The sequence below is a fragment of the Dryobates pubescens genome, chromosome 6, assembly GCF_014839835.1.
Source record: "Dryobates pubescens isolate bDryPub1 chromosome 6, bDryPub1.pri, whole genome shotgun sequence".
Taxonomy (NCBI): Eukaryota; Metazoa; Chordata; class Aves; order Piciformes; family Picidae; genus Dryobates; species Dryobates pubescens.
The window spans coordinates 12,290,353-12,306,690 of record NC_071617.1 but is presented as its reverse complement, the minus strand read 5'-3'; the positions used below and the strand labels follow the sequence as shown (position 1 = coordinate 12,306,690).

At 46.0% G+C, this 16,338-nt stretch overlaps 1 protein-coding gene across 2 annotated transcripts; it reads left to right on the top strand.

The window, feature by feature from the left end:
- Nucleotides 1-7,100: 7,100 nt before the first annotated feature.
- On the top strand, nt 7,101-15,465 carry SGK1 (serum/glucocorticoid regulated kinase 1). Of its 2 annotated transcripts, none has more exons than XM_009907989.2 (12): nt 7,101-7,390; nt 9,990-10,065; nt 10,504-10,579; nt 11,035-11,139; nt 11,581-11,664; nt 11,759-11,890; nt 12,183-12,295; nt 12,505-12,628; nt 12,958-13,053; nt 13,165-13,320; nt 13,427-13,516; nt 14,188-15,465. In XM_009907989.2, exons 1-12 carry the CDS (start codon nt 7,168-7,170, stop codon nt 14,353-14,355), a joined length of 1,443 nt encoding a protein of 480 aa, XP_009906291.2. In that variant the 5' UTR covers nt 7,101-7,167; the 3' UTR covers nt 14,356-15,465. The 2 variants fall into 2 exon arrangements, with proteins under 2 accessions (XP_009906291.2, XP_009906290.1); XM_009907988.2 differs by lacking the exon at nt 7,101-7,390 and adding an exon at nt 9,617-9,883.
- The last annotated feature ends 873 nt before the right edge of the window (nt 15,466-16,338 follow it).

The following is a 16,338-nucleotide window of genomic DNA, read 5'->3' as shown; positions in this document are numbered from 1 at the left end:
AGCTCTGGATAGAAATACATAGAAGTGAAAATCATCACTAAGTGAAAATCATGAATAACAGCAACACAATTCCCTATAACTGCAGAGAAGTTCCCAGTGCTTTGCAAGTGACTAAAGCTGCCATTGTCAGCTACGTTGTGCCTTTCTGTATGTAAACTCTGTATTTACCTTCAGTGGTTCATTTGTCTGCACAAGTGGTACAACACCAAGGCCAAAAGTCTTGTTTTCAATCATCTGTCTCACTGGGCAGTACTCTGCTTAACCTCTTTACACTTCAGTTTCTTCACCTGGAACTTTACCTGTATTGCTAAAGAACTCCACTGTCAACAAAGCCCCAAACTGCTTAGTAATGTTTCCTATATTGCAGCAGGCTGAGACATATTTGCAACATGTCAAAAGATCAATGCATCATATTCAGCTAGGCAAAGAGGTGTTGCATTCATCTCACTGCAGCTATAGAAATTAGTGTCAAGCTGAGAACTATGTATCAGTCACACTACATTTGACAGCAATTCAATATGCTAGATTTGCTCTTCCCACTCCTGTTTGCAAATATTTTCTGAAAGAAACCACAGTGTTACAAGGTGCTGCAGGGATGTGTTACAGAAATATCAGCAACTACTTGGAGCAAGGCACACTTCCAAAGCTCTATTCTCTTTTTTGGGAGGCTAAACGACTATGCAGCCAATGTGTGTACTATACTTACTGTTCTAAGTGGGCTGGAATACATCTGCCTCCTGATTCAGCTGTGCCAGATGAAGAGGCTGTGTCCAGGTGCTCATCACCTGGCTAACTAATGTGAGTTAGTGGGAGCTCCCACATGGAGATCTGCCAGCTGCTCCAAGGGTTGGCAACACCCACCATGTGGGTGCTGATGAGCAGCTGCAGATGCACTGAGGTGAGGAAGCTGTTGCAGAAGGCTGGAAAGGTCATATACTCACAATCTGTGGTCTGTTACACGATTCTGCATGGGTAGGTGTCTGTGCTTGTCAAAACCTCCTGATTCTTATCCTTGAATGAAAGTGTTGAGATAGTCAAGCTTGAGTTAAGAGGAAGAGACAAGAAACATAAGAGCTGAAGTCATTGGACCTGATAGGCACAGCAGCAAATGCAAGCCTGTGTTAGGCAGATGGGCAGGCTAGATGTTCTAGCAGCTCCTTTTGGTCCTGAAGTGTAGTAAATTTATGGCCAAAACATTTGAGTTTGGCTACCCAAAGTTAAGCTCTTCTTTGTGGAATCACATAAAGGATTTACAAAAAATGTAAAGTAAATGAAACCCATATTAAAGGTTGCCAATTCACTTCAGGGCTTAAGATGTTAAAAACTTCAGATTAATTTGAATACTACAAAGATTCACAGTGCAGTGAATGACTGAGCAGGCTTGAAAATGGCATCTGGAAGTGAAAAAAAATAATAAATTAATGCTGCAGACATTTGTGGATTTTTCTTTCTGTGTCTGCCTGTGAAACAGCTGTGGGACTTTTTTTGCCTTACAGTAATATTATTTGTGGTGATTGGATGGTGGCAGGCTGGATGCTACCAGCTGCCAGTTCAGTGTGGATAGCTGTATTTCCTTCCCTTCTTAACAAATCTGGATTTAGGCCCTTTCTTGAGTCACAACCTTTTAGATGCCAGTGTTCCCATGTCCCACATTTTTCACTGATTGGTAGCTCCTGCTGGGAAGGGAACGAGGACTGTAGTGATTTCAGATACCTACACAGGATTCCACCAAGGTACAGCAGATGCCTGCAATGCCTGCTCTGACTCTTGCCATCCTGTGTGTTTACAACACATGTAATTATGTGAGTGAAGCTAGGAAATATGCAATACATACTGCGGTACACTAATCTTAATCCAGTTATTAGAATGAGAGAAATTTAACTTTGCATTTAATTTTTGGTCCTGCTAGAGACTTCCCTCAGATGAGACACATTGTCTGTCCTGTGGTTTAATTCCCACTTTCAGAAAATGGAACAAATCATAGAATCGTAGAATCAATAAGGTTGGAGAAGACCTCAAAGGTCATGTCCAAACCATGGCTTCAAGTGCCACATCCAATCCCTTTTTGAACACCTTCAGGGATGGTGACTCCACCACCTCCCTGGGCAGCCCATTCCAATGGCTAACAACTCTCTCAGTGAAGAACTTTCTTCTCATCTCGAGCCTAAACTTCCCCTGGTGCAGCTTGAGACTGTGTCCTCTTGTTCTGGTGCTGGTTGCATGGGAGAAGAGACCAACCCCCTCCTGGCTACAACTTCCCTTCAGGTAGTTGTAGAGAGCATTCATATACATTCATATCTCTCCAAGATGATATCAGGCATAGTGAAAGGCAGGGTAACATCAGCTAATTTCAAGAAAGCTGGCATATCTTGTCTACACAACACAATACAGACCCACACAGGGCTACCAGCTGGAAGCCAAGATATATAATTCATCCTTGAGGAGTGCTATGGAGCATTATATCAAGTCTTCTTCCAGGTCCATAGCTAGACTAGACTGAGTCAGGTCAGGAATATCTGCTTGTCATGTATGGTACTTAAACTTGCCTTGAAACTTTATCTTTTTCTATGGGTTTTGGATCCAAATTTCTTCAGCTAAACAGCAGACACTGACTGACTTAGGCTACGGATGCACTGAGTGGGTGCTTATTTGTCTCTTCTGATCAAGGAAGTTGCCTTTAGTGACTATATGCCTAACTCAAATGACAAAACTTAAGGAAAAATACCTCCATTTTGGATGAGTTAAGTAGGGCAAGATTAACACTTCTTCTCTCAGTCTCTCACCTACACTTGTCTACCATTAGAAATACTGTAATAACCCCATTGAAAGCAATGGACCTACATAACTGTGACAAATATATCCTAAAATCACAGGTCATTGGAGAGAAATCCCTACAGAAAAAGCCCTGTTTATTATGCATGTTTTGCATCCTTTTTCCCAGGAAGGTTCTTACACTTCCTGAAAGAAAATCCCCCACTCTACCAGGCCTTTATTTTCATATCTAATCCATTTCCAAGAATCCAAGTTGCTTCTTTGAGTTAGCAGCCAGATGAGCCTCTCTCTAGCAAAAATTCCTCTTTGACTAATTTGCTCACTATTTACAGCATTTAGTGCCTTAACTCCAAGGTTGCTGGAGGGCTTACAGGCTTAAAGAGATCTTTCTTTTAAGATAATGAACAAGAATGGTGATGATGGGGGGTTTGTATATACATAAAAGGCATTGAGATAGCATGGTAGCAAACACCTCGTAGAACACTAGATGAAGAGATAAGGGAAGCAGAGAGATGATCTGGTAGCTAGGTTAGATCAGCTATTGTATTTTAGCACTTATGTTAAACAAGAAACTTGTTCAGATTGTGTCCTTGATAGAAAATGCCTCAATCCCTCTCTGCTATTATCTTTCAAAAGCTGCAGTTTTGGAAGGAAAATCTGAGTGTCAGAGTCAGTGGACACCACATGCTACCAGTATTCATTCTGGAGCACATACCAGCTCCCCTCATTAGGCTGCCTTGTGACCAAAGCAGACCAACGGGCCAAATTCATAGTATCACTAAGAATCCTTCATTTTTCTCGCAAGTTCTTTTTTTGTAATTGCTTTTCCATCTTAGGTTTTCACCTCCCTTACTATAGTAGCATTATTTAGCTCTGATAAAACCCAACTCTGTGCAGTCACAGCACATTCGATTCACGACAACAATGAATTCAAGTATCTGGCTCCATGAGTACTCTAAACTAGAAAGGCTACACAACATTGCAAGGATTTATACCAGTTGGGGGGTGGGGGAGAAGAGACACCCTCAGAGTAAGGCATACAAATGTGCTGCTTCTGCAGTCACCCCTCTGCTACAGGCTGAAACACCTGCAACATTTGCTCCTAGCATTGCAGTGACAACAGCTCCATTAGAGTCAAATCACTGTGCTAGAATTAAAATGGAAGTTAGAGCATCATTTATCAGCTATTTTAACCAGAGGTCAGTACCTCTAAAGGATGCTGTAATTTTCCACTGTTTTCTACAAGGACAGGAATTACTTTTTTCTCAGTACATCCCTGCACCACTCTGTGATCCTGTGAGTGTAATCCCTTGGCACTAAAGCCTCTTATTGACAATGCAGTAAACCTGCTCTGTAAGCATCAGAAAAGGGAAATAAAAGATGTTCCAAATTAGTGTTTGGCAAAATATGACACTCGAATCAATTAAGATGTTTCCAAACCAACAGGGACTTCAGTCAATAAACCTCCTGTCAGAACAACGTCTAGCAGACCTGATAACAGCATTCAAAAGCTCCTGATTTGAAATCCCTGTTGGGATTGTTATTAAAGCTGTTATTCAGTTCCTTATCTATTTGCTGCTACTTGTAGACATCACTTGTGAGGGCAGTCTGAAGGTTTTGACTGGAAGTTTTGGCTTTTACGCATAAAACTTAATCACAAGGTCAGAGCTAAGAATTTGTTTGTTGGGGATTTATAGGGGGGAAATAACAGACTTTTGAGACTCTGCTTCAGAAGACAGATGCTGCTAGAAGTGCCAATGCCTTTTGCATCTGGGGGGCTATGTCAATCTTGCAGTCCAAGGCTTGAATTCCATCTTTGTTTAATTAACCCAAAGTCAAATATTGCTGAAAATACTTGCAGAAGTTGGGGAAGCTTCTTTCCAGAGTCAGTCAAGTAATTCTAGAAACAGTTCAATCTGCTGCATCCTAAGGTCTTGAATCACCAAGATAAGTAAGCAGGGATTAATTCATTCAGCAATGAATTAATTGCCAAACTGAAGTTTGGAAGCAGAGAATGTAATTCCTGAAGGATGGAGGCACTGAATTACATTCATAAATCTTCCTCCACAGTGGACACTGAGGACCAAGACAGAATTAGAGGAAAAGAGCTCACAAATTCTGGTTACTATGTGGACTGGGGTGTGTGTGTGTTTTGCAGGGGGTGGTACCCATACTGAGAAGCCAGAATGTCATGCCTACTCTGTCCTAGATCACCCACTGTTCCAGATGAACCCGTGTGTTTGCATCTCTGTCAGCAGGGCCCTGTTTTGGGTGCTGGCACGGTGAAACCCTTGATGAGCATCTGTTTACTTTGTGCTGCTATAGCACAGAACACAGTCATCTGACAGAGTCAAGTAATTAACATCAGGCTACAAATCAAATCAGTTCTTTTTCTTCTTGTCAGTAAACAGCAGATTCTGGGGTTTTGTGAGCTGCTTAAACTGTGTGACTAAAAACTCATTAAGTGCAATATGAGACTATCAGAAAGAAGGTACGGGCCCAAGGTCCATGTAGGTCTCACTGGGTTACCAGCCACACCTGGTAAGGTGTGGTTAAGGGAAAGGGCAAGAACAGGTAATTATTCAGTGATTTGCCCCCAAAACAACCCTCCCAGGAATTTGTGGTCCAGGAACATTCCAAATCAGACACACCACCTTTGTAGTCAAGTGGTTTTTTTGTTGTTGGGTTTTTGTTTGGTTTGGGGTTTTTTTGTTTGGTTTGGGGTTTGTTTTGTTTGTTTTGTTTAGTTTTTCTTTTGCTTTGCTTTTCTTTTTTTCCTATTACTTTGCCTAGCCATTCTTGAACCCCACCATAGATTAGGTGTGCACACATCTTGGGACAAGGAGTTCTAAAACGTTTAATACAGTTTATGTGCCCCATTCATTTTTATTTTCAGTAGCCACCTTCTACTTTATTTTTATTCATTTTCAGTGCTAGTTTTTTGATTCTTCTTCTGGGTTTACCTTTTAGATGTACACTCTTAGCCCACAGACTATACAAATTTGTGATGGAAATCCTTGCAGTTTATTGAGATTTTCACAATGTCTGATACTTTTCTGCAAGAATTGGCTTTCAAATAAGGGGATCTTTGCTTTGGGTGCCTTCTCCTTTTTCATGTTCTCTCACCTGTTGAGGTGTTCACTTCTATCATTGTGGAGAAAAGTTGTAAATCATAGAACCATTGAATAATTTGGATTGGAAGGGACCTTTAAAGGTCTAGTCCAGGTTGCTCAAGGCGCCATCCAACCTGACCTGGAATGTTTCTGGGGATGGAGCTTCAACTACTTCTCTGGACAGTGTTTCACCAGCCTCATTGTAAAAATATTTCTTCATCTAGTCCAAACCTACCTTCTTTTGCAGAGTCTTAAAATAGTTTAGGCTGGAAAAGATAACTTTAAGATCATTGAGTTAAAAACCATTACTTCTTGTCCTGCCATAGCACGCCTTGCAAAAAACTGCCCCCATCTTTCTTAAGTACTGAAAAGCCACTCTGAGGTCTCCCCGGAGCTCTCTCTTCTCCGTGTTTAACAACCCCAACTCTCTTTCTTCAAAGGAGAGGTGCTCCAGCTTCCATCAGTTTTGTAGTCTTCCTCTGGACTCATTCCAACTGCTTTAGGACACGCAGGCATTTAAGGCAAACCTCGGACTTTTGAGAAGACAGTTCATGAGTTTAAAGCGCCGCATGAGTTATAACCCATCCAATGGAAGGAATTGCCTTCCGCATGAGAAACGTCCGTACCGCGAAGCGCCCGCCGCCGGGCCCGAAGACGACACCTCCGGCACGGAGGCGGCCACGGGAGCCGGCAGGTGGATGCCGGAGGGAGGACAGGAGGGACAGTGGCCGCCCGCAGCGGGGCGCGGCCGGGGGTGTGCGGCGCCGGGCCGGGCCGTGGCGGGCGGCGGGGTAGCGGAGCAGTGCGGGTGGGGGCGCCGCCGGGGCGCTGCCGGCGGAAGGCAGTGGGTGCCAGGTCGGAGCGGCGTGCCGGTCCCACCCCGGCGCTATCCGGCCGGCGTTGAAGCCCGGCCGGTAGCCGCAGCCTTCCGACCCCCGCGGGTAGAGGCAACCCGGCAGCCCCCCCAGCCCCCGCCCCGTCTGTGCCCGGCCCGTCCTAGAGCCTTTTGAGAAGGGGTGTGCTGAACCCGCGCCGTGGGTGCGCGGCCGCTTGCACTGTGCCCTTGCGGGGCGGGGGGAGCGTGGGCAGGTCCTTCCGTGGGGCAGGGTTAGCTGCTGCCGGCAGGTCGATTAGGTCCTGAGTGGCCCCCCTCCCTCCCCCCACCCCTCCCCCCGCCGTTTTCCGCGTGTGTGTGCGTGCTGATTACAGTAATTTTGAGGGCGATGTTGCAACGGGGCAGAGTGTGCGGGGCGGCCCGTGTTGAACTTTATAACGCCGCTGCATGTCAGCCGTCCTCGACACTACGTCCATAAACGGGTCAGCGGGAGCGGCGGCCGCCCTCGCCGCCTCCCTCCTGCCTGCGGGCTGCCCGGCCAGGAAGGGGAGTTATTTGGGATTACGGCGACGGCCGGCAGCTCAGTTACACCCTCATCGCCGCGGCGCTGAGCCCGCGGCCTCGGCAGGGAGCGAGATGAGGGGCAAAGAGGAGAAGTCGTCGCTGAAAGGTGGGTTCAGCAATCTGCTGGCGGGAGACCCTGTTGCTGCCAGAAAAAAAAACGCCCCGCGGGGAAGGAGCCCCTCCAACAGCGTGGCTGTAGCGCCGCAGGGCACTGGCGGATGCGAGGGGCTGCATGCGGGTTACAGCAGGGCCCGTTTGGCACAGAAAAGGGCCAGGTGACTTTGGAAGAGCAGCGGAACCCTTGCCAGAAGACCACTGTAAAGCGGGGGCGAGGGCTAGGGCGATGGTGTCGCCGGTCAGCGTAGGGGAATCGGCAGGCAACGGTGGAGCCACGCTCGGGCTGCGCCGTGGGCGCTTGCAGGCTGCGTGGGGGCTCGCGGCAGGAGGAGGAGGAGGGAGGTGGGTTGCAGCCCGTGGCAGGTTGTGCAGAAACAGCGGGGGAGACTCTGCAGGAGCTTGCCTGGGGGCTGGGAGATGCTTGCCTGTACCCACAGCTACTAGGAGCGTGTCAGAACGGCAGCGCCGCCAGCCCGGCGGCGGGCGCCGCATCCTGGAACCCGGAGCGAGATGTCTGGGGAGCAGCGAGCAGGGGACGGGATCCCCGGTTGCCCTCAAAACTGCGTGCCTCGAGTAGTTTTTAACAGCAGCATTCTGAAAGCAGTTCAGAGAAGGCAGATGAGACTTGCTAGTCCTATTTCAATCCAATTTTTTTAAACATTTATTTTTGGGGGGTCGTTTATTACGGTTTGGGGTTTTTTTTGGTGTCGTTTTCAATTTATTAAGGAGGCAGTTTTGCTTTGCAACAGTGAGGAAAGTAGTAACCGGGAGAAACTAGAGCCCTGCCAAGCGCAGCCAGCTTTTCCCTCGCTGCTCCCGCCGCCCTTTCCTTTCCTGGCGCCGGCTCCCTTTCACTCCCCCCGCACTGTGGCGGCGGGGCCGAGCAGGGTTCCCCGCCGCTCCGGGAAGGACACAGGCTGCTCGGTGCAGACACGAGTGGAGCCTGCAAGCATCCCTCTTTGCTCGATCGCTGTAAAGCCTTTGCTTTGCAGCGCTTTTTAAAACCTGTGCCAATCTCGTGGAGCCTCCATTCGGGTCATCCGTCTCGCTGCTCAGGGTGAGCTGCAGGCTTTGACGGCTGCTGTGCGGGGCGTTTGCCATCACCTCCCACCCCCAGGCAGACGGAGCAGGCAGCTGCCAAGGCATGCCGCCCAGCGGCCCCCTGTGGTGGCGGAGGGAGGCAGCAGCTGCAAGTGCAGAGAGGGATGAGGGAGGGAAAAATGTAAAAAAGGCTGCGGGCTGGGGGAGGACGGGGGCACGTTGCAGCTGGTGTGGTTGGCCACAGCCCAGCGCCCTGCGCTCCGGCAGCGAGCCGAAATGCTTGCCTGAGTGACGCCCCGTCGGGTGGAAAGTTCCACCGGCGTGCAGGAGCCCGGCAGTCCGTGGCCGCGCCTTCCCCTGCGAGGGCTGCAACGGCGGAGAACGAAAAGGAAGGAGGCCGTCATACCTTTGACTGTGCCTGCCAGCGCCCCATGGGAGGGGGTTCTCTGCATCTTTTCACCTTGTGTGTCGTGCCTGCACCGGCGCTCCGCTGGCGCGGCCGCACGGAAGCAGCTGAGCCATTAAGTCCCGGGTACACGGTGTCCCAAATGACCGTGCATAGTGGAATCAAAAACTGAGGAGCAGGCTGGTTTTGCGCTCTCCTCCAGCTTTAGGGGACTTGGATTTCTCCCCCCGCCCCCGGTTTCAAGTTTGCTCATTAAAAGGACTTCCCCCCCTCCCCCCCCCCCTTCCCTTTGTGTACTGTCCCGGCCAAGACCAGGGCAGTGCACAGAAGGGAAATTTATTTGTTATATTGAAAAACGGGCAGGAAATCTTGTTCTCCTGAGTCACTGCGGCTCCTTCAAGGAAACGCCAGCGTCCCTTATCACCGCTCATCCGGGGCGGCGGGGCCCGGCAGCGGACGCGGGCTGCGGTGGGGAAAGGAGGGGCAGTTTAGGAAGAGGTGCTCGTCCAGGACAGAGAGAGATTTCAGTTTTATATGACCACACAAAAATATGAAGGGCCAGAATAGAAGAGGGACAGCGAGAAACAGGGCTGTGGAAGGTTGATGTGGAGAAAAACGAGAGAACAAAAGTCTGATGGATTTGTTAGTGGATGCCCTGCACGATAGGGATGCTTGCGGGGTGGGGGTGGGGGGAGGCGGGGGTGTTCTCCCGGGATTCTGCCTGGAGGTACGGCAACGGCAACGACCAAGCCTTGCTCGTCCTGTCCCCTCCCGACGCCTTCGTAGGCGGCCACCCGCCCAGGCCGTCGGGGAGGGGGGTCGAGTGTTAGCGCCCCGCCCCGGTCCCGCCCATCATAGCCGCCACTTAAGCTCCGTCGGATGCTTCGCAGAGGCAGAGCGTTTCTGTGAGGCGGTGGTGGTGCAGGCTCTTTATTTATTACCAACTTCGCTCGAAAATGACCGTGAAAGCAGCTGAGGCGTCTGGTTCTACCTTGACTTATTCAAAGATGAGGGGAATGGTGGCTATCCTTATCGGTGAGCGACAGAGGGGCTTCTTCGATGATGCTCGGGAGGCTGTGATTTTTCTGGCAGTATGGCTTAATGATTTTATATCTCCTTTCCCTGTCTTTTTACGTTATAGCTTTCATGAAGCAGAGAAGAATGGGACTGAACGACTTTATTCAGAAGATAGCCACCAACTCGTATGCATGCAAGCAGTAAGTATCAGAAATTATGCCCACATCTCAGTTACAATTAGAAAAAAGGCAAAACAAACAAACCAAAAAACAGTGAGGTTTGTTTACTGCAATGCCTCTGGCGTGACTGTTACGGAAGAGTTAATTGATCTTCTTGAGGTATTACTCATTTGGCAACAGTTCCTGTGAGGTGGGTTTGGGAGAAATGAGTCAGTTGGGATTTCTAGGCACCCATCCCTATTTTGAACTGTACTTGCAGCATAAGTACATTTCTTTGCATTACAACATTTACTTTATCTGTATTAATTTACTCCTTAAGTCGAATAGATTGTTTCATTTGCCTTCTGGAACAGCCCAAACTAAAACTCATCTTCTGTGTTACGTGCGTGCCCTCTGGTGGAAAGATCTGCCTGATGCATCTGGTAGCTCTTCTAATCGTGCATATTCTTATCCTTGCAGCCCTGAAGTTCAGTCTATCTTGAAAATCTCCCAGCCTCAAGAGCCTGAACTTATGAATGCTAATCCTTCTCCACCGGTAAGTAGATTTTCCTCACTGAAGAATTTTTAGAACAGGCAGTAATAGATGTGGAGCAAAATTGGAATGATGAGTGTTACTTCAGTTCAGCTTGTAGCATGCTGATGTAACTGGGAAAAAAAGAGTAATCCAGTTAGAGTGGAACTTTTTCTTTTGCTGACATCGAGAAGTTAAAAAAAGATCAATCACTAAAACTTTATTAGCTGTTACTTTCTTAGGGGATGTGGCTAAGACCTCAACCAGAACTTTTGAGTAAGCTATGACTGTTACATCCTTCTTAGGCAGTACATAAGCATTTAAGCTATGTGGTAGAGATGAATATTAAATTTTTAGTCTTGAGTGCTAATCTCCCTTTTTTCAGGGTCATTTTATTTATATGTGTATTTTTTTAAAGACATTGTTGAGATTCTTGTTACCAAACTTTTAATAATCGCATTTTGTGTCTATTTTTCTAGCCCAGTCCTTCGCAGCAGATCAATCTTGGTCCATCATCCAACCCACATGCCAAACCATCTGACTTCCATTTCTTAAAAGTGATTGGAAAAGGCAGTTTTGGGAAGGTAAACTTAATTTTTTGTTTCTTGTTGTAATTTATTTGTTCTTCAGTTCTTGTATGTCATGTCCAAGAGTCAGGTTAGTATTGGCTTTGGTAAATGGTGGCAATTTAAATGGACCACAGCACCTCCTGCTGCCCAGTGCCAGGCTTCCTGCGTAGTTGTGGGGTGAGGGAGCAGGGTGCTGTGTTTGAAAGAGCCAGGGAGTCTGGTACATTGGTGCTGGGAAGAACATATGCTTTGGTTTTGGAAGAGAAACGTAAAAACTTCAGGCTAGATCAATCTGCAGGAGTGGTAATAACAGCACTGGGCTTGCACATTGAGCCAGAGGGATGTAGTTAACAGAAAGTTATCTCAGCAGCCAACATAAAGGCTTGTTTTCACTTGTGTTTACAAGTTGTTCTGTATTTCACTATTGCTCAGCTTTGGGATTTTACTCTATTTCAGGTTCTTCTGGCACGGCATAAGGCAGAAGAGCAGTTCTATGCTGTTAAAGTTCTGCAGAAAAAAGCAATCTTGAAGAAGAAAGAGGTAAGCTGCTTCTTCACAATGCCATTGTCACATCCATCAAATGTATTTTTACTACTGTGCAAGTGTACTAAACATTGATTTCTTATGTTTTCAGGAGAAGCACATTATGTCAGAGCGCAATGTCCTACTGAAGAATGTGAAACACCCCTTCCTGGTTGGGCTTCACTTTTCCTTCCAAACTGCAGACAAATTGTATTTTGTTCTAGACTACATCAATGGTGGAGAGGTAAGCAGCAAGAAAATGAAATAGTATTTCCTATCATGTGCGTGGCGGTAGGGTAGACATTTTTCACCCTTCCTTTTAAATATAAAAGAATTATAAGGGGGAAAGTCAGGGGGGAAGAGTTAGTAGATTGGATGTTTACAGCCTGCCAAGTTTTGAAGTACCAAAGGTTCATTAGGCCATTTCCTGCTATTGTTCTCCCTGGCTATATATGTTGAGTCTAATTAAGTGCATTGTTAACGGGCTTTGGCGCCATGTACACAACTTTGTTCTCTGTTCTCTCTGTCTCCTGTAGTTGTTCTACCATCTCCAGAGGGAGCGTTGCTTCCTGGAGCCGAGAGCCCGGTTTTACGCTGCTGAAATTGCCAGTGCGCTGGGCTACTTGCACTCCCTGAACATTGTCTATCGGTAAGCAGCCTCCTTCAGTTTGTCAGACCAAACAAACCACATGCTTTGTTTGAATAGACATTGAAAAATTGATCTCATTTGGAGCTCGGCATTGCTTGTAATTGGGTTTGTTTTGGTAACTTAGTGAAGTTCTGCAAACATCTGCATCTACACTGTTCTCATTGTAGCTCCTCTAATGACATCTTGTCTTCTTTCATCTCCTCCTACAGTGACTTGAAGCCAGAGAATATCCTGCTTGATTCGCAGGGCCACATTGTCTTGACTGACTTCGGACTCTGCAAAGAAAACATAGAGCACAATGGCACAACCTCCACCTTCTGCGGCACACCAGAGGTACGACCAGTCAGCCTACCTCTCACAGAGCAGCAGCAAGTGCTGACCTGTCAGTGAAAACCAGCATCTCCTGTGTATATTTTATGTCTGGTTAGAAAAGCAGGGAAGGGGGCATTATGGATCCTGGAATACCAGGCTGCCAGTGAGGACATGTAGAACACATAGAGCGTGAGAGTACATCTCTCGAGCCTTCTCCTTCTGTAAACAGCTTGTAGCTTTCTGGTAGCTTAGATATTGCTAGAATTCAGTAAGGTGCTCAAAAATCGGGAGGCTTTCCTGATTATAATGATCACTTTGGCTAAAAAGGTTCTGTTCCTTCTCTTACACAGTATCTTGCTCCTGAAGTTCTTCACAAGCAGCCCTATGACCGGACTGTGGACTGGTGGTGCCTTGGAGCAGTCCTGTATGAGATGCTGTATGGCCTGGTAAGCAACAAATCCTTCATGACAGATCAAACTAGCTTGTGCATCCTTTCCCCACAAGAAACCCCATCCCTGCCTGCCAGTCCCATTAACCTGGGTCTGCTCTTCCCACAGCCACCCTTCTACAGCAGGAACACAGCTGAAATGTACGACAACATCTTGAACAAACCTTTACAGCTGAAGCCAAATATTACCAACTCGGCTAGACATCTCCTGGAAGGCCTTTTGCAGAAGGACAGGACAAAGAGGCTTGGTGCCAAGGAGGACTTTGTAAGTGCAAATCATCCAGTGCCTGTAGGCAGCACAGGAGGATGACTAAGCCATACTGTTTACATTAGCTTGGGTCTGAATTAATCGATTTTTCTCTCTGTAACAGATGGAGATTAAGAATCACATCTTCTTCTCCCCAATTAACTGGGATGATCTCATTAATAAGAAGATTACACCCCCTTTTAACCCAAATGTGGTATGTATCTCTTCTAATTATAGAATGTCTCTTGTCTCTGTGGGGTGCCCAGGAGCTGAGGAAACCTGGCTGGATGGCTGTGTTTGGGGAACACATCTTTTCCTTCCCCAGTGGTTGTCCAGGCAAGGTTAAAAATAAGCTGTAGCTGAATTTTTGCTGATGAACAATCTAAATTTAACTGGGTTTTTTTTTTTGCATCTTACAGGCTTTGTTTGCCTGGCTATTTAAAAATAATCCCCATTATCCCCCTTTTATGAAAGGGGAAGGTAATGTTTAGAAAGCAAGTAGCTTCCCAAGTGTGGCTTATTGGATACTAACATCTGAAGGGAAGGATCTGGTCGTAGAGGTTGTTCTCTTTCACTTTCTGAGCATTTTCTAAGCTAAATTTAATAACCAGGCCAGAGATCAAAGTCCCCCTCTCCCCCTGCAAATTGCTGCATGGCAGAGTGGTGGTGTGTTTGGTTTCTGTTCCATGAGCTTAGTTGGAGGGTAATGTATTAAATTGAATCATCTTGCTTTTAGTGAGATCATATGCACCAGAATGCACAAGAAGGTCAAACTAAAAGACATTGATGCTCAGCACAAGGCTGCTTGTCCCCATTTTGAATTGAAACTTTGTACTCATAAAACATTTTGGTCTAAGAGTTGCATCTTTTCTTCTCTTTCTGCAGAGTGGCCCCAGTGACCTGCGACACTTCGATCCAGAGTTTACCGATGAGCCAGTCCCCAACTCCATCGGACAGTCCCCAGACAGCATTCTCATCACCGCCAGCGTCAAAGAAGCCGCTGAGGCTTTCTTGGGCTTCTCCTATGCCCCACCCGTGGACTCTTTCCTGTGAACGTTTTTCTTTATCTTTTTAAATAATAATAACAGCAACAACTATTGTTTTTATTTTTGTTTGGCCTTCTGGTGGAACTGCCAGTTGACCGGTCATCTTGAAAGAAAATTTGCACATTTCCACCATGGCAGCTTTGCAGCCTTAATTTCAACTACACTGTTTGCTGGAAGCTATTTTTGAAGAGCACATCAATCTCTAAATGAGCTTTACAGGCTTTTCATTTCATTTGTTCTTCCCCCAAAGTGGTGCTGTCTCCTTGGGAAAGCAAAACAAGAGGGACCGCTGCCACAGAGCTGCTGTGGCAAGATCGTAGGAGTAAGAACAAGCCGGTTTGAAATCGTGCTCCGAAAAGCCTTGCCTGAAGATCTGTCTGAACGTGATAAGGATATTATGAAATGTGCCTTTTTTCTGATGAGGTCTTGTGAGCGCCAAAGCTTTCCTTGTTGCAGATTGTGTTTCTCAGTTCATTTATGTGGGTTTACTATGTGAACAAATGGTATGCGTGTGGTCTGCGTACTACAGATGGACTTAGTTGAAAGCATCAGTGTGACACTTGCAGGATACCACAATGTGGGGCATTGTTTGTTTCTTCCATATTTGGAAGATAAATTAAGTGTAATTTTGAAATTTCTTTTGTAAATCTATACAGTCAACTGAAATTATTGAAATGGGCTCACAATTACTTGTATCCAAATGCTTGAAGAAAGCATTGCTGCTATGAAAAAGATTTCTATTTTTAGAAAGAGGTTTTTATGGACCAAAATGCCCCAGCTGCAGTCAGTCAAAGCTGTTGGTTTATTTTTTTTTTTCCTCTTCTTTTTGTTTTCTTTCCTTTTTCTCCATTTTTTTTTTTTTCAGTTTAAAAGATGTCATCTGTAAAATGGGCATTATTTATGGGTTTGGGGTTTGTGGATTTTTTTTTTCATTCCCGATTGTATGTATTGTAAAGAAGATCTGTACATTGAGTTGTAACTCTAGATGTATATTTAAACTTACAGACTTACTTGTAATGTATACCATCATTGTAATGTAATATAATTAACATGGTTACATGTATCATATTATTTTTGTGACCAAACCCAGTGGTTTGCAGTAAAATCCTGAAAAATACTTCCATAAACTCGTCTTTTTTTTTTTTTTTTAATTTTTATTTCAAAACAAAGATTTTTCTCTCTGAAAAATTGTAGCCAGCTTTGAGAAACAAAAGTTTAGGCTGATTGACAGCTCAGATTTTTTTTCTTCAGTTACCTGTGTAATTTTGCTGAGATGTGTGATGATTATTCTGTCAAACTGCAGCTTGGCAAAACACTTGGTCTTCCAACTGTGGGTGTTGGAGTGGGTGTGCGTTAACGTGAGTGCTCTGATGCATAAATGTTCACACTTCTCAAAACGAGTGAAGGCGCTGCTCTCTAGTGTGGACAAAGCATAACTACAGTTAAGCTGTTCTAAGGCTATGCTGCAGGCATATGCTAAAAGCAGGTTTTCTAGCAGTGGTGGAAGCTCCCTACACAAGGCAGTCCATCCTGGCGCATCAAATGTTGATGCTATGACCTGGGGGAGTTTAATGTACCCTGAGTCTACCACTGTGCTAAAATCTGTACTGGGGAGGTGCATGTCACTAACTGGATGAGGTAATCCTGACTATTCATCTAAAACACAGCTTTTGGATACGGATTTTTATTACTAAGTACTAGTGGGTGGCCTGCAAGAATGCCAAGAATGAAGAATTAACCACTTCTGGAGTGACCCCATGCAATTTCTAAACAGTGATGAATGGGTTCATTTTAGGAGGGGCTAGGAGTCTGCACCTTATTTACAGCTCTCAGCCACTGGTTACTGTAGTTGGTGGAATCATTTGAGCAGTTGCTGAGAACAGCCTGGGCACTGTGGTTGTCCAGGCCACTGTGATAACAGCAGCACAAGCACAGTGCTCATAAGGTTGATAGTTCTGTTTCCAACATAAAAGCATGCAAGTAACTGCAT